The sequence below is a fragment of the Planococcus citri genome, chromosome 3 (assembly GCF_950023065.1).
Source record: "Planococcus citri chromosome 3, ihPlaCitr1.1, whole genome shotgun sequence".
Lineage (NCBI taxonomy): Eukaryota > Metazoa > Arthropoda > Insecta > Hemiptera > Pseudococcidae > Planococcus > Planococcus citri.
The window spans coordinates 16,027,332-16,050,940 of NC_088679.1; the positions used below are offsets into that span (position 1 = coordinate 16,027,332).

General features: G+C 35.3%; 3 protein-coding genes across 3 annotated transcripts in view; 1 reads left to right on the plus strand and 2 right to left on the minus strand.

Annotated features, from left to right (window-relative positions):
• Positions 1–23,609, minus strand: part of LOC135841264 (nephrin-like) — a 1,354,679-nt gene that overhangs the window by 1,284,625 nt on the left and 46,445 nt on the right. The gene's annotated exons all lie outside the window — the stretch shown is intronic.
• On the minus strand, positions 5,625–7,275 carry LOC135838485 (uncharacterized). Its single transcript, XM_065354135.1, has 2 exons — positions 7,098–7,275; positions 5,625–7,016 (listed from the first exon to the last, which is right to left on the minus strand). Exons 1-2 carry the CDS (start codon positions 7,273–7,275, stop codon positions 6,634–6,636), a joined length of 561 nt encoding a protein of 186 aa, XP_065210207.1. The 3' UTR covers positions 5,625–6,633.
• Positions 12,618–15,975, plus strand: LOC135838484 (facilitated trehalose transporter Tret1-like). The gene is made up of 2 exons (XM_065354134.1): positions 12,618–12,697; positions 14,250–15,975. The coding sequence occupies exons 1-2, from the start codon at positions 12,652–12,654 to the stop codon at positions 15,593–15,595; spliced, it is 1,392 nt and encodes a 463-aa protein (XP_065210206.1). The 5' UTR covers positions 12,618–12,651; the 3' UTR covers positions 15,596–15,975.

Sequence of the window (23,609 nt, forward strand, 5' to 3'; positions counted from 1 at the left end):
TACTCTAATGTACCCACTCGTAGCTTATGTACTTCAGAATGATAGGCAGACGAAAAGCAGACGCAATAGTCTAGCCAACTGCACAGCTAGTATTATCTACAGCTATTCAGATACAGACGGGCAGAAAGAACTACCTACGATACTATGTAATTTATTACACGTGCTTAATGGGTAGGTATCAGTATGCTTAGGTTAGATACGCGTTCGCTAACCCTTTTGATCAACTTGATTATACTTGAGCATCCGCGTTCCCGTATACTGTACTTATGGTATGTATATGTATAAGTGCCGTATTTCCTTCCTACGCAGTGGAGTTTTCCAGTATAGAATGGATTGGATTAAAGTGGAGTGGTGCGGCGCGGCGACGCACTCGTTTAGAGCAAATTTTGTAAACAAGTTTATGACTAATGGAAAAAAAACATGAAATTTTCCAAATCAAGTTTTAAAAATATACCTAGGTATTTTTGTTTTGTTTCGTTTTGTTTTGTTTGCTGTTACTCGAGTTGGCCGTACGGTTTGTGGTGTCCGGGTCCGTTAGCGTGCGACGATGACGGATATTTACCTAAAACACGTTGAATCAAATGGCTCGCGCTCGCGGCATTTCCTACCATATTCGTATAATCCATGTGCGAGCCGAACGAGCGAGGAATCGCTATGGCTAACGAGTAATTCACATCGTATTTTGCGGTTTCGATTCTCGAGTACCTTACCTATCTACGTAAGTAAAGAATGTATCAGGTTATCAACTTGCACTCGATTTAGTCGTATTGTGTATACGCGATATAAAGCGTTGCGTAGATATACGTACCTATACAAGGGTTATGGGGATTAGCCAAAGCCATTCGGAATTAACGTTTACCTATAGGTACATACTAAGTATGAGGTGTTGGTTTTAGTGACGAGACGTTTCCGCTGATTCACGATTCTGGTCAGTGGTCGTACGCATAATTCCAACGGGATTCCCATGTTTAACGGACACACGAGATTGGAGACTATTGGAGATGGGTCCAGCGCAGCCACCCAGATTAGTCGTAGCATGTTCTTCATATTGACGCGATAGGTTATGGATGGGTAAACCCCAAACCGAAGTGCTCGAGACGAAATTGCGAGAAGATCAGATGAGCACGGGCCACGTATGTGGGTAAGGTGCACCAGGGTAAGTTTAATTAAGCACTTGGTCTGTCATCAACATACACAGGTATAAAGCAGAAAAAGGTTCGAAGGTTTCCAAATGGCTTCACTGGGTCTTTGGTTTCAGCATGATTTCTCCTTGTGAAGTACCTGGATAATTTAATGACAATCAAACCCAAATATGCGCAAAGTCCAACCAGAAAAAAAGGAAAACTCCGGTAGAGGCATTTGTGTAACAGATAGAATTGAATTTTGCAAACTTGGCGGAATACTACATCTCTGAATAATCAACTTTTCTTCCTCACAAATATGGGCGTCAATAGACAATACAGGAAGAACAACGAATATGTGTAAGGCTTTTCATTCGACCTTGAAAACCTATTTGAATGATTGTATGCTACAAAACCGTTCTAAAATTTGCAAAAATACCACCCAACCAAAAAAATTGTACTCTCATTGCGAATTGTAATAGAGGAAGTCCCTTGCAGATATGGCCAAGCCATATAATTACGAAGATAGGGAAATAACATTACTGGAATACATGCAGAAAATATGCTATCACAACTCAAAATATTAATTATTAAAAAAGTGGATTTTTTTCCAACAATTTATTGCTGGAGCTGGACTAAAAAATACCTAACCATGAAAACAAATTTTCTAACCACACCAGAATTATGATTATGACGATCTGCAGTCTGAGTAAGTGGGACTGGAAGATTCGTTCTTTTGGTGCAATCCGGGTAACTTTCATTTTTTTACTCGGTGCAATTCCACGACAACTGAACCAATATGGATAAAATTTTTTCTGTATGTTCCCACGAGAGTTTCTAACCTATGGTAAAAATTTGAGCACAATTTGTAAATGTAGCACCCGATCCTGAACCCTAACCTCAAAAGATCCTGATCATTTTCAATGAACCTGAACCAAATACAGAATACAATCTCTTAAACCCTGAACCAAAGCCAGATTCTTTTAACCCGAACATTGAAACATTATTCGGAATCTTTTGAGTTCGAAGCCAGAACTGCTGGAAACGAATTGGTTGATGAAAATACTGAAGCTAGAGGGTCAATTCAGAGTGTCTACTAAAATCAAAAAAGCAAATTTCTCGCCCTTTTCTTGCTTTTTTCTTGCTTCCAAAAATGAAATTTCTTACCCTCTTCATATTTACGCATAGATAATCTTCGCTAACCCCTCTAACCCCCCCCCCCCTCCCAACAAAATTTCTCAAAAATTTATTATGAAAAAATAGTAATAAAAAAACGCAATAAAAACAAACGATGAGGTAAGTTTACTGAAGTTAATTCAATTCTATGAAAAGTAAACTCGAATGCGGATCGAAGTCGTGTTTTTTTTGGGAGGGGGGAGTACGATGTCATTTTTCCCACAAAAAATTGTTATTTTTCCGACAACAATCAAAATTTTAACGTGCTGAATATCATTGACATATACAATTTACAGGATCAAACCATGAAAGAGCTTAGGTATATTTTTATTTGTGATTGAGGGGAGAGCAAAATCAGAATTTTAGACACGAAAAATCGACATTTTAGGTTGTTTTCAGAAAACCCTTCACAATGAATTATCATTTTATTGAAATGAAGTTGAAATTACTGCTCGAGCGAAGCGAGAGCGAAAATTTTTTGAAAAAATTGCTGTGAAAAACGAAAAAAACAACCATTTTGTATGCTATATTTTACATTTTCATCGGAGCGCAATAATATCAACAATTTTGAAAAGTTAGTTGTTCTGTTCAAAGAATGAAAAATTTGCACTTTTCAAACCTATTTAATTTTTGAATTTTTAAAAGTTTTGAAAACAGTATCTTGAATGGCCCGAGCGAAGCGAGGGCAAAATTTTTGGAAAATTTTTAATTCGAAAAGTAGAACAACATCAATTTTAACAAAATAAAAACTTGAAATTTTGCTGGGATAACTTCAATTTTTCAGAGATTTTTGATGTGATTTCTTGGAAATTTTCTTGCTTTTCGAAGGAATTTCTATACTATTTTCTAACTTTCTTGCCATCCAAGCGAATTTCTCGCCTTTTTCTAACTTTCTTGCCTTTTTCTTGCCAGTAGACACCCTGGTCATTCCACGTCAATTCGACCGGGGGGGGGGGGGGTGGGTGGCGATTTTTTTTTTCAATTTTTCCTGTGGAAAGACCTTTTGAAGGGATAATCAATGGGCAAATCGCAGCCCTCTAGCCCTTTTTAAGGCTGCCAGGGGGTGTCAAAGTTTTCACTGAACTTGAAATATCACCCATTTCAGGAGTGGATTACTCGATAACCGCGATACATACCAGAACTTTTTCCAACAGTTGTTTTGAAAGACTTTTTGGTGATATCATAAAAATCAGTACTGCCACTTTTTTTTGTAGTGTACGAAAAATTAGCTCGAAAAGTTTCAAACCGTAGTTTTCAGATCGTTCCGACTCTAAAAAAATTCCGAAAAAATATGTAAGTATTTTTTGATTAAAAACATGAAAAAAAGTTTTGACTGGTGAAGTTGACACATTGGACCCCTATTTTTACGTATCGGTTGAAAAAGTTGGAAAAACCCCTTCACTCAATGAAATAAACTCATCACATAAAAATCAAAATTCAAAAAAATTCAATTTTCAATTCCATCCAAACACCAAAAAACTTTAAATTTATTCAGTTGTCTTATTTTGACCTCTTTCTGACGTATTTCATGAAACAGTTTATAAAAATCACCCCCCCCCCCCCCCCCACAGCAAAAAAATTAAAATTCGTTTATTTTTTAAAATTTTTCGAATTCAGATATTTTTGTGATGAGTTCATCGAGTTCATTTCATCGAGTGAAGGGGTTTTTTTCAACTTTTTCAACGGATACGTAAAAATAGGGGTCCAATGTGTCAACTTCACCAGTCAAAACTTTCTTTCATGTTTTTAATTAAAAAAATCGCATTTTTTCGCAAACTTTCAATTTTTTTAAACCGACTTCACGAAATAATACCATCCCAATTTTTTAATAAATGTTGTTTAGCATAAAAAGTTGTCCATCATATATTTTTTTCAGAATTGAAAACTACGTTTTGAAACTTCTCGAGCTAGTTTTCGTACGAAAAAAATTGGCAACACTGATTTTTATGATATCACCAAAAAGTCTTTCAAAACCCCTAATTATTGGTAAAAGTACAATTTTGGTAGGTATCGCGGTTATCGAGTAATTCACTGCTGAAATGGCTGATATTTCAAGTTCACTGTAAACTTTGACACCCCCTGGTCGTCTTTAAAAAAGGGATAGAGGGCTGCGATTTGCCCATTGGTCACCCCTTCAGGAAGTCTTTCCACAGGAAAAAAATCGGCGACCCCCTTACCACTTCTTAGTCGAATCTACGTTTAATGTCCCCAGAACAATTTTCAGTATTTTTTTTTCAACAGAGTGGGTCATTTTCACTTTTTTTTTTGAAAATGGTTTTTAAAAAAACAACAAAAAAAGCAAGAAAAATGTGTTTAAAAATAATTTGAGGGGCTTCCAAAATACATATTAATACCTAATCTAGGCATTATTGGAAGCACTGAATGCAATTTTTCAAATTGTTATGGCTTTTGAAGGTTCAAGGGTATATAAGTTCTGAATCCAGAACAAGATCGGAAAAAATTGAATGGATCTCACATCTCTCAGAGTTGAAGTTCAAACTGAAATTTTGGATATGTTCATTTGAGCCAAGATCTTTTCTATACCTATAGTAGCTACAAGTTGAAATTTCAGAAGTAGGTTAATACTTCAAGGGTAAAATTTGGTATTCTTATTACACTGATTTGTTTGCAAATTCACGACTCTCAAAAGCGAAGAAAATGTTCACGAAAAATTTGTCTGTGTAATTCTGCATCCATTTCAATTGTGTCTCGATTTCTTAAGCCAGCAACATTTATGCCAAAAATCATCACAAAGAAGTGTCGAAAAAAATTAAACCGGATCCCGATCCGATCCTCTATAACCCCGACTCTTTGTTCTGATCCTTTATATCATTTGTGAACCCAGACGCCTGACCCGTGACCCCCAACAAAATCGTTCGGGACCGTCATCCCTGCGTCTGGTACTTGTTGAGCGTTGAGTACTCGCAGTCGTAAATACGAGTAGGTAAAGTATCACGTTGCAGTTATCGCTTATCACACCATCAATAGCCCGGTGATCAGTGATCAGTGATCACTTGGCGTCTCAGCGCGGCATCATTCAATCGAGTCATCACTCATCAGTGACGAGCAACGTAGATCCAAGTACGATCACATATCTCAAATTCTAGAGTAGGTACGACGTATTTATTGTCGTGATCAAGATTCGAAAAAATTCGTCGTAAACATTGCGTAACAAGTAAGAAGCATAAGCCTATAAGCGTATCATTTTTTCATGTGTAGTAAGTATTTAAGTAAATTTACGTGTGCTACGTATTTTTACAGGTATTCAGACAGTCTAGGTAGGTACATAGCCCAGAAGACGTAGGAGGCGTATGGAACAGAGAATGCTGGTAGGTATATTCAGTTATTTACTACCTGTACCTGTATCGCACTCGATCGCCTCGGTATTCGGTATTCGGCGGCATCGTACGTTTGTATTGGTATAAGAAGAGAACTTTACATACATTCAAGAATCAAGACCAACAGAATGAATCGACTGATACCAAAGCATCGCAATCGCTTTCGCACCCAACTATCGAATATCTGCTATAGCTTGTTGACTGTCGAGTATGTACGTCTACGTAGTATACGCACTATGATGATATGTTGACGATTGGCAAATCCGTTCTCTGGGTACTACTTACATAGGTAGTGGTTACTGCTTACTATTAGTGGTTGTCCTTATTCAACATGGTCGCGTCGCGTCGCCTCGCATCGCCGCAATCGGAATAACGAGAAAAAAATAAAAAATTGTTGTTTACCTACTCATTTACGCGGCGTATCTAGCACATTCTACAACTATACATAGGTAACACGCTACTGTAGACAGCAGGCAGTAGGTAGGCAACTAGACAGGTATACGAGCATCAATACATGCGGATCGTAACGTCTACGGCGCTGGTCTGGTTACCAATTGCTTATGACTGAATCCGACTTCGGGGAATAGATAGGTAGACGAAGTTCCGGACAGTTTTCTCCATAAATACGCGGTTCTGGCATTTTTTTTTCAAAATATGGATATAATATTCAACTTATTGTTAAAATGGTACTGAGGTAGTTTTATAGTTGTTAATATTTCAATAATAATTATTGGTTCAGTCGAACAACAAAGTATCATTCAATTTAGCTTGGATCTTGGCCGGAAAGCTGGTCGATCCGGTGAAGCTTTGTATTCAAACTGATCGTGGCCAATCGAAGTTTTAAAAAATGCATAATTGCATTCTGTTAAAAAGTTGGAAAAATGCAATGATTTAAAATTAACAAAACTTTTCGTTTAAAACTCAAAACACGCACTTGAAAATTTGAAGGAAAAAAATTACAAAATAAGAACTTTAATCGACCGAATTATTTCATAAGGTTACAAAAGGTTAGGGAAATCTTGTACAAAATCGGTAATAAATTCGAAAATACGTTCGGTAAACAGAGAAGCCCAGTGTGTTGAAGATGGACTAGTTGTATTGGTTTCTTTATCCTCCATCGCAGATGCTTTATTGATAACTACTCTGTACGTAGACTGTTCCCTGCGATTATTACGTCGATTGTTTCGACCCATCATTATGGAAGTCGTTGCGAACGTACCGAAAGCTAATATGGATAATAACAGAAGCGACATTTGTAGAGCATTTCGAGCCACAGGTTGTTGTTGTTGCTGCTGAGGCCTTTGCAGGATTCCAGCACCTGGTCGAAAGAATTGTCGACGGATTTGGGTTGATTTTCGGTTCGCGGGTTTGATTCGTGGATCTACATACGAATCGAATTCGGAATTAGAAGTGAGTTTTCCATTTACGAATTATAAAACATATAGCTGAGACGAGTACTCACTCTTTCTAACTTGCTTGTTTGTTGCTGTTAGTCTAGGTCGTTGTGTTGTACGATATGATTTTTCTGGTATCCTGATCGATGACTGGGTATTCGAGTAAGCCGGTTCGTTGGAATTATAGTAATATAAGTATGGGTTGTTGTTAGCATTATAATATACTACGTCATTTCGCGGTTCCATCTGATCACTTGGCACTATCCCTATTCGCTATAGGTTACTCGAACACATCGTAACTACAACGCGAGTCGCGAATTCAGATGTTCAACGTTCTTTACAGTTTCATTAGCTGCAAATTTATGTATGTACCAACATCCGATTCTGTACCGAACATCAACTCGAATACTGCATTTTGCTCGACGCTCGTGTCGTACTTGCTACCATACCGTATCAAGTGAAGACGTCACTTACGTGACAAAATAATTACATCCCGTCGACTACCGTTAACCTAAAACCAACGTAAGTGGCCCGTACCAATGTACGGTAATCATCTTTATATCTTTATGGTTTTCTCGTCACGATAAGACAGATTGAATCGACTGATGAAAAATATTGTAGGTACTCCCTATTGAAACCGAACGGAATTAGTAAAGTGTATCGTAGTCGTAAGTGAGAAAGGTAGAGGGTAGAGGTAGAGGTACATCTGTGTAGTTTTGTACTGTAATACTGGTCGATCTCATGCGATGTATCAGTGCCTTTAGAGTTCGATCTAGGCATTTATTTTGCCGCAGAAGTACTATGCGAGTTACGTTCTGTTTATTTGAAGGAAACTCTAATGAGATAATTATTTGGCGTGTAAAGCGCAGTATACCTGATGGAAACATTCAAATTTTAGCTAAAACCAGAAGGTATCACGAACTTGATATTTCATAAGCATAACTGTATTCCAAAATTGTAGTTTCATTTTTTTTTTTTTTTTTTTTTTTTTCAATATAAAGGACCTGATGCAAAAATTTTACCAAGATCTAGAAATTACACAAATCATTGGGATATTTTTCTCGAATGCATGCCAAACTTGGCCAAAAAAATTACTCGTAAACCGGTTTCAAATATTCTAAATACGTACTTCCAGCACGAGCCAATGATAGCTCAACAATACCGATGCTTTATCAAAACAGGGTGTCCACTCATTTCTGGAAATGATTTTCCCTGACTTTTCCAGGTTTTCCAGACAAATTTTTCCATTTTTCCAGACCATTTTTCTCAATTTTCTATGCTCACTCCGTACTTTAATTTTTTTTTTTAAATTTGGGGGGGGGGTAATTTTTTTTCATAAGCTTCTCTTTGAACTGGATACTTCTTCGGATATAAAAAACAGCTTAACTTCGATTATTAACTTTTCTAATTAAAAATAAATAAAACATGCATCAAGTTTGGCCCATTGATAAAATACCTATGTATTCATATAATAACTTATAAAAATTTTTCTTTTCTTTTTTTGATTTTTGAAGGCCTCAAAATGTGAAATTTGTTCATTTTAAAATGAGAGGCAAATTGGCCCGAGCGAAGCGAGGGCGAGAACTTTCAAAAATTTTCATTTCAAGATGCCTGAAAACGAGTTTTTTTTTTTGAATGCGAAGAGTGTTTATTTTTTGATTTTTTAAATTTTAATATTGGAATGGATGTTTTTTTGAAGGAAGTTTACTCTTGAAAAAGAAAAGAGAACAGGCTCGAGCGAAGCGAGGACGGAAGCTTCTGAGAATTTGAGTTTCGAGAGTCATAAAAACGAGTTTTTTTTATGTGAGGACGAGTAGCTTTTTTTTGGCTCTTGAAATTTTAGAATATTTGAATTAGGTTTGGTTTTTTTAGTGAGGACGAGTAGCTTTTTTTTGGCTTTTAAAATTTTAGAATATTTGAATTATGTTTTTTTTTGAAGGAAGTTGATTTTGAAAAATAAAACAGAACAGGCCCAAGCAAGAGCGAAAGCTCTTGTAAATTTGTATGCATTTCGAGATGCTTAAGAACGATGTTTTTTTCGTAAGGAGTTCATTTTTTGGCATAAAAACTTGATTTTTATAATCTAGAAATTTTCATGTTGTCTTTGAAAAAGAAAAAGCTTTTGAAAATTTGCGTTTCGAGAAGTGAAAAACAGTGTTTTTCTTTCATCACAGGTCCTTATTCAGAATTTTCAATTGATCGTTTTTTGAAAATTCCAGGGATTTTGCGTGAAAATTACGAAATTCCCTGACTTTTCCCTGACTTTTCCAGACCGACCAAATTCCCTGACTTTTCCAGGTTTTCCAGGTTTTCCAGACCTGTGGACACCCTGCAAAATTATGCGAATTTAGTTTTATAATTTCAAAAAAAAATTGCAGCAATCATACACGACCTCTCAGTGCAGGACTGTAAACGCAGTAAGTACGTTAGAAGACACGAAGATGAGATTCAAAACCTTCACAGATATTCTCAGAGCTCGAATCTAGCATAATGTTTCTCAAATCGTAAAACTGCGAGTACAGTCCAAAGCCAAAGCGATGTGCTCGGGCGCAAGACGGGTACATTTGAAGGGCTTCCAGCGTCCAAAAAAAACTTGGCAGGGTAACATACCACTTTTCGTCATAGTCTTTCAAAACAATTACGTACAACCTGTTTGCAAGCGACTAACATTGGGCTGCATTCTGACGACGAGAGGTGGTACTTTCAATGATTTTTTCCCATAGCTACGAAAGCACACTCGAGATTAATTGAGGAAAAAATCAACACCATTTCACCAGCATCCAAACACTTTAAAAGCTTTCACGAATGGAGAACTGGAGAATTAGTGTGGCTATACCCCAGCTCAGATCACCCATCAGTGATGCAGCTCCGCCAAACTCACATCAACTAGTCACGCACCTACATATACGAGATTCGCATCGATCACTGATCATACTAATAAATGAATCGGGGTCAAATTGTCCGCAGTCATGTTCCTTCGATGTTGATTACAGGAACAGATAGAAAGCCACGAAGCTTCGACGAGCTCCGAGAGTCCCACGGGTACTGGGGTCGAAGGAAAAAAAATAATGAAAAAAAAAATCGACCACAATCCGGCCTACACCAAGCTCTAGAACCATATTCGCTTCCTTTACGCAAAGTGCTAGACATTTTATGGATTTACGCGTGAAGTTGTTGAAAAGGGGATACTGCGATTGTGAAATTTTTTTAGCTCAATAATTCGAATTTGAAAACAGAAAGTCAACAAGGAAAGTGTTGTTTGAATTCTTTTAGTAGCGAAAAATAATTTTTGACTGTAGGATTATTAATTTTTGCGTGATAAATCGTACGTGTATAAGTACTCTGAATAATCAATGCACTAATACAGTATACCCTTTTCAAACAACAGCAACGCTGATCCCCGAGAACTGAACGCGAATATCTCTGCCTATAAGATGACGTTACCGGGGCAGTAGTTTGTGTTATAGAATAAGGTTGGGGAGTTGTTTGCTTTTTTTTTCCAATACTTAATATTGCTCGTACATACTTTTATGATCCGAAAATTGTTCTTGACAAAGTTTCATTTCGAAAAGTCCAAAAATTTCAAAAATTGCGACCCATTCCTGTATCTTGCTCCAAAAAAGGTTACAGCAGCTGTTCAAAGTTGACTACTTGAGAATTTTCAGGAGCTAAAAAAATATTATATTTCATCTCTTTCAAAAAAAATGATTTTCCCCTTTTTAAAAAAAATGCGATGTTTCACTTTTAAAAAATAATGATTTTTCACTTTCAAAAAAATATGATTTTTCACTTTAAAAAGTACATTCTTTTTTTGGAGCAAGATAGAAGGGAGGCGTTCCAATTTTGGAACATTTTAGAATTTTTCAAGTCTAATGTGGCCTTCATACAGGTCACTTTATTGTATTTATAAATGTATCCGGAAGTCGATGCAGAAAGTTTTATCGAAAAATATGTAACACAAAAAAATGCAATCGTCAAAAGAAATCAACATCAAAATTTTGAACGCGTTTTTCGTCAATAACACCGAAACCTTATTCCATGACACCGTAAGACACTCGCCAATTATTCGTTTTCGCAATGTTCAAATCAACAGCGAAGGAACAACAACCCAGACACAAACTATTAATATTTTGTTGAAATACAAAAAAAATGTTAATCACAGAAAAGAACCAGAATGACTTTTCTCGGTTTCTAAATTCTCCAGAGAATGGACAACCATGCTTTAGTAGGTATTAAAACAGAATTTCAGATTTTTATTACGTATAGTTCACCATTTTTATGAAAACATCGTCATTGTTTAGGCTATCTCAGCCATTTTCAAAAATTCGCCAAAATTCAAAAAATGAACTTCATTAGCTACAAATTTGAGCCTTACAATTAGGTATAGATAACATGATTTTTCAAAGGGTCAAATTGCAGGTAAACAAGTTAACAAGATTCCTTTGTTAGTCTTCAATCAAAATATACCACACTTTCTGCACATGTGATCAACAACACACTTTCCGAATGTAAAAATTGACCCTGTCATCTCAAAGGACACACCTAAAATGGCGAATTTTTGGAAAACTCGGTTTCGAGATATTGAATTTCAGCCACTTCTCTGGAATGTTGATCAAATGATCAAATTCTTCTGTTGGCCATTTTCAGCAATGCCCTATTTAGAAAGATTCGAGGGAACTTATGGAGCTCGAAATTGATCGAGCATATCCGGATTGTCAAAATTGTCAACCTCAAATTTGCAAAACATGATTTTAACCAAATTGTAACCATTTTAACTTTATAGAAAAAGATCTATTGTGTACCAATCCGTAAGTTTTGGTTAAATCAGTCAGAAAACCGAAAAAGTGACCATTTATCACTACATTTCGATTACCTACACAAAGATGCTGCTACCACCAGCTTATTATTTATTTGTCACATTCTCGACACGTTCCAAACCATACAGACACATTAGTAGGCTTTCTTCAATTCCATCTTGACATAGATGGGTTATGTACCGCAGCCTAAACAACGCTTCTTTAGTTTCTCGGAATATTCATCTGTCAAGCAAATCGTCGTTCACCTCGCCTTCTGCAAATTACAGCGCAGCATGTGTAAACAATTAAACATCTAGACAGGTATTAAAATTTCACACCTTGGAAACGCAAAGCCTCTTACATCGCGAACTAATTTGAATGACAATCTTAATCACGACACGTCTACGGAATATCAAAATACCCTAAAAAAATTCTCTATAACGCAAAAAACCGCCATCAACTTTATTTTTTGTTGACTAGTCCGGGTAAAAGTTGAAAATATTACAACTTTTACTGGGAAAAATTCCATGGAAAGTATAAATACCTCTATTTGAATCTGTGTATTCAACTTATCTGTGGAACTTTTCAATTGCCACTAAAAAAGGAACGTTTATATAGGTATCTATAATATGCATTCTTGATTAATTGAACGTGTAAAATTACCTATAGGTAATTTTTTTTTTTTTTTGCCTAATCTTGCGTTCTGGAAGTATGTAAATTAAATTTGCATGTGCACCGAGTTATATGTGTACATACTACATAACTTATAGATATTTTTACTGTTGTAGGAAATTCAATTTGACATTCTGCTTTACAGTCGTTAGTCATGGGCATGACGGGAACTATTCATCAAACGCTGGCTGTGCTAACAGGTATCGATTTTTTAATCATTTTTTTCAGTATGATTTAGAAAAATAAGTACTCGAGAACCTACTTGATTTTTCTGTTTTGTTGTTCAAGGCACCGAGCACTCTTATAACGTGCGCCTCGATTTTCAGTTTCCTAACCCAATTTGGATAGACTAAGTGATGACAGGAAATTGAGAATGGTTAAAAATTGAGGTGAAAAAAAAATGTTTTTGAGGCTGAAATTACCAAATTTGAACCAACTGCCTTGAAATTTCATCTACTGAAGGGTTCACATTTGCATGATTAAGGAGAAGGGTATTTTCAAAAATGGTTTCTAGACTTGAAATCAGAAAAATGGAGGCTTCTTGATGGCGATATCGACAATCATGTTGATAAAAAAGTGCCTCGATTACTTATTCACGATAAAAAAAATATGAGATATATCAACCTGGTTAAAAAAGCAATAATCTGCGCTTTAAAACTGACAAAATTACAGTTCAAGTTGGGAAAATCTGATTTGATTGGATAATATGGAATTCTGAATTTTCCTTTCGACTGTTACCTATCACAAAAGAACTTTTTTTTGCCTAAAATCTCGTTTTTTCGACAAACATTACGAATAAATATTACAAAGTATCACCTTTTTCTTGAAAAATTACCCTAAAGTCTCGCTTTTTTCCCAGAAATTTGGCAAAAAGTATCTTAATTTTTGCCTGTAATTACCAAAGTCTCTTTTTTTGCTAAAATTGAAAAAAAATCTCAGCCTTGCTCTTTGCCAAAAATTGATGAAAATTGGTTGTTTTTTCGCAAGAAAATCCAAAAAGTCTGTAAATTTTTTTCTCCAAAAATTACCCAAAAGTATTGCTTTTTTGTCAATAATTGCTCAAAAATCCTGGTTTTGTTAAAATTGCCGAAATCTTGCTTTTTTGCCAAAAGTTGACAAAAATTCCAAAAAAAAAAGTTTTTTTGGCAATAAATTGTGAAAAAATTCAAAAATTGTGCTTCTGCTTAGATTGTCAAATTCTTAATTTTCAGCAATACTTATTGCTAAAAATTTTCACCTTTTTTCCAAAAAATTAATCGAAAACTTCGCTTTTTCGCCAGAAATTACCAAAAAATATACCTACACATCATTTTTTTTGTTTTTTTTGCTAAGTATTATTTTCATTTGTTCGCAAAACTGTTGAATTTTTTTGTCCGAAAAAAATCAAAAACTGATAAGAATTGACTTTTTTTTGCAAAAAATCCCATAAGTCTCAATTCTTTCTCAAAAAATGTTCCGAAGTATTGCTGAAAAATTTATTTCACTTTGAATGGAGGTAATGGATTAACCGTCAAAAATCTCTAATTTCCCTTTCTCTTCCTACTCCGTGTCTTTCTCTTTATATAAGTTATAATTTCTATTTTCAATTCCATAGAGTTTTCAGGCTCCCTATAGGGAAGCATCTGCCCCATGACTATGGTTATCGATTATTGATACAGTACGGATATTTATGGAGAGACATACCAGCAACCGAGTCTGCATTTCATCACTTTTAACATCTACCAAAACTAATATCTGTTCTACTAATTTCAGTCAGCTTCAACGAAATGAATCTGGGTATCGGCGACGGATGGATATCTCCAGCATTGGCATACTTCAATAGTTCTGCATCCCACATACGAGTTGGTGGTAATCAAATTACATGGATAGCTTCTCTAGACAACATAGGAAGAATTCTTGGCGCTGTATTGTCAGCGATGTTAATCGATACCATCGGACGTAAATTTATGATCAGTACTTGCGCAGTGATATTTTTTCTCATCTGGTTGGCAATCATGTTCAGCAGTTCGGTGATGGTAATTTACACAGTACGTACGTTGTACGGTGTAGCTAAAGGAATGAACGATTGTACAAATTCCGTATACGTTGGAGAAAATACGTCGCCAGTTTTCCGAGGTGTTTATGGCACCATAGGGTCAATCTGCTATTACGGAGCAATAGTCGGCGAATACATTATAGCCACGTATCTATCATACCAAACATACACAGCTATAAATGCAGCTGTCGGAGTCTTGACAGTTGTGTCGATAATTTGGCTAAAGGAACCAGTTCAATTTTTGATGCTGAAAGGTAAATACGAACAAGCTGAGAAGAATTTCCTATGGTTGAAAGGTGTAGACAATTTGGATAAAGTAAAACTCGAGCTACAAAATATCAAAGAGAACGTATTATTGGAAAAATCCAAAAAGTCCTCGCTTAACCAACTGGTCACTTCGTCGGCCAATTACAAGAGTTTTTTAATCGTAGTTACCACTTATTTATTAGTAGGAGCTATGGGTTTTGGTCCTATTCATTCTTACGCCGCTACTTCTCTATTTCCTAAAACCGAGCACATCTCATCCAACGAATTCACCATATTATTCGGTTTATTGCAATTTATCGTCGCTATTTTGGCGGCCTTTTTCGTCAGTAGCTTTAATCGTAGACTTATCATCATCACTTGCTCAATATTAATTGCTCTGACACACAGTTGTACAGCATTGCTGTACTATGTGAATGCGAATGTTACTCCACTGCCTTATTTTCCATGGCTGATATTTGGTAGTATTTCCCTATTCGCTGGCATTTACTCTCTTATGTATCCTGCCATATATTTAATACGTGCCGAATTATTCCCATTGAGCATAAAAGCAGTGGGCGTATGTGCCTCTCTGATCGCCAATTCGGCAATGAGCTTCGTAACCACCAAGCTGTATTTGCTCATTAATAAAGCTTGGGGTATTCACGTGAATTTTATCGCATTCGCTGCAGTTTGCGTGCTTTGCGCCATATTCGTGCATCTTACATTACCTGAGACTAGGAATAAATCTCTTATAGAGATACAAGATCACCTCGAGAATAAAAAGAAGCCTTACGAGTATAACGAAGTTCCATTGTAGAGTTGATTTGTCTGGTTAGATATGGTTAGTGCCTTTGTCGCATTTCGACGCTTATACATTTATATAGATTTTAATAAATTGTTATTACTTCTTGTATTATTTTAATCTATTCGTGTGTTTATGCGCAATGTGCTTCTTTTTGTAACTTTGTAAAGCGCAAATACGCGCAAATAATGAATTTTTAATGCGCATCAAGTGCTGTTAATATTTTTAGAATATTTTGTTTAAAATGAAAAACAAAAAAATATGTAATAATTTTCATCGTTTGCTCTGTGTATTTTACTCGATCGTCAAATTTGTATTTGCATGTGGAGAAGTATATGTATTTTGATGTGGTCAAGATAGTATGGCTGAAATATACTTTGTAGTGTTCTTTGGGTTGCATACGTTGGATTTGTGAAGGGGTTACGAAAGTCTATCAAATTAGTGTTTTGCTGGAAAGGGAAATGCCAGGTTTGTAAGTACTCGTATTAGGAGAGGCAAAGGAGGACATTTGTACTGAACCCTGATGTCTCGAAGGTCTGGCTTCAGAAATGATGAAACGCATGAGTTCATAGAAGATACTCTGGATAAGACAGGTCCGGTCTATGATGAGATATCCAATATTCCACGTATGTTAAACCAAATCTTTTTGGAAGTCATTACTCGAATAATGCCAATAATCTCACATGCGAAATAGAAAACCATGATGATAATAACTGATTTCAAAATGTATTGAAAATTTTTTAATTTCGTACTTTTTGAAAGTCAGCAGTCGATCCAAATTGTTAGGGAGTTTCATTTTAATGTGGAATCTCTTCAGAGAGAATAATTATACCTAAGTCTTTTGGAGTGAAAAATTCAAAAAACTGGTAGAGCATAAAAAATGAGACAACCTTCATTCGAAAAAATACATTATACTCGTATCAAGAAGAGTCGTTTTTCAATTTTTTTGAAATTTGATGGAGCGTGGCAAAAAATCATAGCCGATTGATCTGATCTCCAAAATAAAAGACGTGAGAAATAATGACCAGAAAAAAACATGTTTTTGGAATTTCAGCAAAAAAAAACCAACAACATTAACAAGACTCTCTGACAATTTTGACTAAGAAAAAAGGCTTCATTTGCAATTATAACTAAACATGGGTCTTTTTCCCTATGTTCGCAGAACAGTAGGTTTTTACGCAATTTTGACAAAAAAGTAAGTTTTTTTTGTTAATTTTGATAAAAAACACTGATTTTTTTGCCTAATTTTGTCAAGGAAGCAGATTTTTTGGTGACCAAACAAGTCTATTTTACGAAGCTATTCAACGAAAAATACAGGCTTATCTGACAATTCCGACTATAAAAGGCTTCATTATTTGGTAATTCAAACAAAACATGAGTCATTCAAACTAAACACGAGTCTTTCCAACCACTTTTGCAAAAAAATGAGTTTTTTTTAGCAAATTTGACAAAAAAGCAGGAACGATTTGTGGGTGATTTTGATTAAAAAACCATATTTTTTGTTGGTAATTTAGTTTAAAAACGCAGATTTGTCGGGCATTTTACACGTGATTTCAAAATTTACAGAGTATACGCCATACGGGTGTCTGGTGAGTGAATGTCAAAACTTCAGATTTGGATATAACCGGGTATGGCTTAAAAAAACGTTATATTATGGACAATTTGCCTATCTTTGAATTTGAAGGGGCAACCGAGGTTTGGAAAAAAATTTGAGAAAAATGTATTCTTGGCCTTGGGAATGGGTAGTACTTGGGAAAATAAACAAATTTCGCCATTATGAATTTTTGCCCAACTTTAAAATTGAAGGGGCTAGAAACCTTCTTTCTCAAATTTTTCTTTCAAAATGTTTCTATAGCCCCTTCAAATTCAAAGTCAGGCAAAAATTCATAACGACGAAATTTATTTATTTCTCAAAGTACTACCCATTCCCAAGGTCTAAAATACGTTTTTCCGCCAATACTTTTCCAATCCTCGGTTGCCCCTTCAAATTCAAAGATAGGCAACTTTGTCCTTATAACGTTTCTTTTCAAGTCGTACCCGGTTATATCCAAATCTGAAGTTTTGACATCCATTCGCCAGACACCCTATAGCTCCAAGAAATTCAATCCTGACAAAAAATTTTACAAACGTGCTGATTTTTTCCCAAAAATTGGAAAAATATTTTCAAAAATGTTGAGGTGAGCATTTACGCAGGGCCCAGTACAGAATTTTTCACACAAGTGTACAAAAAGGGCCATGGGTACGTTACTGGAATTTTAATTTAAAAATTCTCCGATGAAGCGTCGAGCTTCCTACGATTTTCAGAAAAAAAAATAGGTGATCAAATTTTACAAGTGAGAAATTCAAAGCTCTGCTATGATTTTCATGGTGAAAAAATTTCAAATTTTTAATTACGAACAATGGACTCGAGTCCACTGTCCAACTTTCCAACTTCAGTTGAAAATATCTGAAGAAAAAATAAGTCTATTGAATTGTAACCGAGTTGACTGCGCAGATAATCGTTTTTTTTCAACAGTCACAAAAATACCAATACCTACATACATATGTCTAGAGAAATTTAAGAACGATATCAATCAAGCGTTTCATCCACTATTACGCTAAGTGGACAGAAGAAATAAAAAAACTTTCAAGTACAAGTAAGTAAGTAAGTAATTTTAAAATTTTGCTAATTTTTCATCTCATATCGAGAACTTGATTCCACCCTCGCCGATGAGGTACGTGCCATTGAACGGCTGATGCTATGAATCGGGTGATTCAGGTGTGAATTCCAATTATTACATAATTATTTCATACTCTAATTAAATTTCATTACTTTTTACTCTTAGGTACATCGTGAATGGCCCTATAAATCATTCAACATCCAGTACCTACTTGATTTACCTAACAAATTTCTACTTCAAGTGATTCCGATGTCGAATTCATTGACTAATAAATTATACCATTGCATTGTTCTCAACTATTTTATCAAGATTGATTGATTAAGTAATGTCTACAGATTCGGCTCCCTTCGAATTACTATAGGTATCCGGAAAGGAAACATAATCAAAAACGAAAACCCGAAAAGACTGGTATCGTTCATCGACTATCTAAGAAATATACATACATGGGAACCTCGTGAGTGATTAAATTTTGATTTGAAAAATCAATTTTAACGCGATCACAAACACCCTTAAGTATAGTGAATAATAGGTACACACATAGGTACGTAGGTAGGTCTAGGTACCTATTCAATTGAAAAGAGACACGATTGGAGATTTGGTAGAATTTCACTTGGAAGAAGAGATACTGGAAATCAAGTAAGCATATGTGACCTCTCAAGCGTGAGCGTACCACAAGTCGGAAAACGAGTTTTCGAGTTAGAGGCAATAACGTGATTTCAGGTCAAAAAATCGAAAAATTGTTTTTTAGCGGAATCTGGTGAGTTGACAAGTGTACTACGTTACCCCGAAGTCACAGATAAAAAATCGACCGGAAAGTGGCAGAAATCCCGAATTTCAGCTTTCAAAGCTAACCTGACTTTAAAGTCAAACCCAAAAAAAAATGTTTTTTTTCTAAAAAATTGATTTTAAAATTTTTTTTTAGACTTTTATTGTTTGTTTTCCATGTTTTTTTCACAAATTTTACAAAAATTTCAGTAAATTTTATTTCAAAATAATCGTTTTAAAGCAAATCTGACTTGAAATTCAAAACAAAAAAAAATGATTTTTTTCTAAAAAATTGATTTAAAATTTTTTTTTTTAGACTTTTATTGTTTGTTTTCCATGTTTTTTTCACAAATTTTACGAAAATTTCAGTAAATTTTATTTCAAAATAATCGTTTTAAAGCAAATTTAACTTAAAATTATTCAAAACATGAAATTTTTTTCAAAAAAATTGATTTTTAAAATTATTTTTAAGACTTTTATTGTTTGTTTTTCATGTTTTTTTCATAATTTTTATGAAAATTTTCATAAATTATATTATAAAATCGTGATTTGTAACTGTTTTCACTTGATGGTATTTTTAACCCCCCACTTTGACCATATAAAAAAATTTAAATGAATAGATTTTCTTACTTTTTCTTTAAATGCGTTTTTCTCGGAATGAGCTTTTCTTAAACTTCAAGTTCAAATGCCTGTCATGTCGCGAATTTTGAATGTAGGTGGCTGGGGTCGGTCTCATTCGAAAGAGGACAGTTTCTAGTATCTAAATACGTGATAAAATCAATTTTCAAAAATCCGACTTGTGGTACGCTTACGCTTGAGAGGTCACATATTGATTCCATCATTCTGATTAGGTATTCGTGATTCTTCAAGTAGGTACCTAATTGTAATTATTCACCTATGTATTTTTTGCATTAAACCCTTCGCCCAATTGCAGGCAAAAAATATCATGTCTGTGCCTCGTACAATAATCGTCGTCTATTCGCTGAAATCGCCTTTAGCTACAAAGGCTACCTATACGTTTATTACAGTTTTGTCGCCATCTTCCTTGAAAATCTTCGGTTATGGCAAATGTACCGAGTCCAGCTCATTGTCCAATCAATTGAAAAATGATGTTGATGTTTTTATTCCAAATTATACTAGTATGCAGTCAATTTTGGAGGAAATGATTTCGGTGAGGATAGGTAGGTATGTACCAAAAAAGAAAGAATTTAAACCCTAATCCTTGTCATTATAGCCTATTTTATATAATGATGAGTTGTTTTTTCTTTCTTTTTTTTTTTAGCATCACTTTTGTACGTGGATGAAGGAGAATTTCTCAAATTTTATAAGTTGTAAACGCAACATGAACAACGATCACTGATTTTTGTTTCAAGTAATAATCAAATCGTTGCCGATGTTGCTACATATTACATATTACATATTTTCAATGTGTTAAGTTGCTGGTCAAAAGAACGATTGAAACGATGTAAGTTCAAAGCCCAATAGACGTGTATTGGATTCATCTTTCCCAAAGAAAACCTCCGTTCAAAAAAATAACAACGTGGGTTTTTTACCTAATTTTCTCATTTTCAACCCAGGTGATCTCAAACTCCCACCAACAAGATCGTCAAAACCAACAATATTTCTTCTCTTTCCACTTCTGTCAAATTTTCCTTCATACATCAATGACGTAAGAAACATAGAAAATCTGCGAATAGCTAAACAGATAATATGGAGATTTTCCACTACGATGAAGTACCCATCGAGGCGAGATGATTGTCGTTGTCGTCACACGATATACTCGTATGTATGTAAGTGACATACACACGTGAGGACACCATCGACAATAATAATGCTTCTGCGTATGTATAATATTTTTTAAACTCTTCAACCACCATGAAAAGATGAAGAGAGTGGCAGGGAATAACGAGAAAAAAAGTTTTTAAATGTCGAACCAAAAGTTGGTTCCACTTAAGCATAGGGAAATTTTCAGATAGTGGTTGAAAAGTTTTCCTATTTATGTGGTATATCTACGTTATAATATGTATACTACGTATAATAATAATTCGCACAGAGTATATAGTGATATACTTGGTACATACGTAGGTATACGAGTGATGACGACGACGAGTCGAGTATACGTATACTTTATTTTTCTATACGTACGACATTAATAAAAGCACGTGACTGTCATATTTTTTTTTCTCTTTCGCCTGCTTCAAAATGAATATTATAATATTTTGACGAAAAAAGAAAATTACGTGTCAACTTTTTACACATATAGGTATACACGGCGCGTTTATAACCTCAAGAGAGATTTGAGATAGGTGTCGTTATAGTACGAGTACCTATCTTGGCATATACAGGGTGTTCCAGAATAACCTTTCACATTTTGGTGAGCACTGATCTGCGTTCAAATGGTGTTAGGGGAATGGTAAAAGCGGTTCCAGGTAGCCAACACATGCCGAATTATGTTTCAGTATTAATTTTTTACCATGGAGAAGTGGACGGCTGTGCAGCGCGCTTTTATTGTAAAGGCCTTTTTCAAAAATAATGACTCTTACATTAGTGCAATTCGTGCCTTCCGCAAACATTTTAAACTTACCGGTAAAAGTGAAGTGCCATCGAGGCCAACAGTGAAATTATGGGTAAAAAACTTCGAGAAAACCGCTCATGCTTGTAAAAATAAGCCTACAGGTCGGAAAAGATCAGTAAGAACGCCAGAAACAACGGACCGAGTAAGGCATTCAGTACAGACTACCCCTACCACTTCAATACGTAAACGAGCGTTAAATTTAAAAATCAAACCAACTTCTCTGCAACGAATTTTATCTGAAGACCTCAGTTTCCATCCATATAAGATTTTAATCATTCAAAAGTTACAAAAAACTGATTTTGTGAGAAGAAAATCATTTGCCGAGGATATGCTTACAAGAATTGATACTGGTGAGATTCCATTGAACTCGTTACTCTTTACTGATGAAGCTCATTTTTATCTAAACGGTGATGTGAATAAACAAAATATGCGCTACTGGTCGACAGAGAATCCGATGATAATACACGAGAAACCTCTACACTCCGCTAAGTTGACTGTTTGGATGGGCGTGGCTAAATTCGGTATAGTGGGACCGTATGTGTTTGATGAAACGGTGAACGGTGAGAGGTATCGCAAAATGTTAAACGAGTTTCTCATTCCTGAATTGAAACGCAGACACAAGTATAGAGTTACTTGGTTCCAACAGGATGGCGCTACCTGTCATTCCGCAACGGACACGATTTCTTTATTGCGTGAGCATTTTGGTCATCGAATAATTTCGCTGAACACAGAAATTTCATGGCCACCTCGATCCCCTGATTTTTCAGCATGTGATTTTTTTTTATGGGGTTACCTCAAGTCAAAAGTATATCAAGATGATCCTAGGACTCTGAAACAGCTCCTAGATAATATTATTCGTGAATCAAGACTGATTAGAAGAGAAATGCTCAACAAAGTGTTCAATAATTTTAAAAAACGTTTGGTCGATTGTGTCAAAAATGATGGAAAACATCTTGGTGGAATAATTTTTAAAACTTAATTTATAATGAAAACTCAAATATATGGTCTAAAAACGGCACATTTCTACTTCATTTTGGTTATAAAAAAATTTCCGTAACCATTTTTCTCTCAGAGCTACTAATAAAACAAAAGTGAAAGGTTATTCTGGAACACCCTGTACATACACATGCTGGTGACTCTCAAGAGTCGAACGAGCAGCAAGAGTCAGCAGCCCGAATATTATGAAAAAAGTTGATAACAACGACAGTAATAAGCATCATACATGACGAATGATGAGAGCTTTTATTGTTAGTACTTTCTTATTTGGGTATCTCGTGTATTATAAACGCGTACCATCTCGAAAGCATGGTGAAATAGAGAGACCTTATACTCGTATCGTATATTCTTTCACTTCGGCGACACCAGCACAGCAGTAATGGGCAAAGGCAGGCTCGCTGGGGGCTTTTCCAACAGAGATTTTTCATTCATGGTTTGAAGACGCGACGACGATGAATGTGAGAAAAGAGTTAGATGTACACATAATAATAATAGATGACAAAGAATGTGATTTTCGTGTTTTTTTAAATCGTATCATGCTCTATTTTTCTATCTGTATAGCGTTTGTGTATTTTTTAACCCTCTTTGCTTTACGGGTCTTTTTTCACGCTTCCTGTATGCGTATTGTGTCTAGTATATTGTTGACGTATCGGCGTAGGCCTACAGTGTGAAGAAGGGGGGGGGGTGGAGAAAAGATGCAAATAAACACAAAACTTCTTATTCGTAATAAAATTAACGTTCATAAATCATTTTCTTCGAGTATATGTCACAGACCTTACTTATTTCATAATATACCATTTTATAGTCGAGTTGAATTAAACTACACCGAATAAAAAAAAAATCATTCATCATTTTTATGAACAATTTTTATTCCGTCTCACTCAAAAAGGCTAGTAAGTAATTCATCTTATCAGAGTGCGAAGGGTAGTGACGGTGAAGGGAGGAAGGGAAAACGTAAACACGTTACAGTTTTATTTGTTCGAACTATACATACTCTGAAGAGATGACTTCGTTGGAAAAATGATTCCAAGGT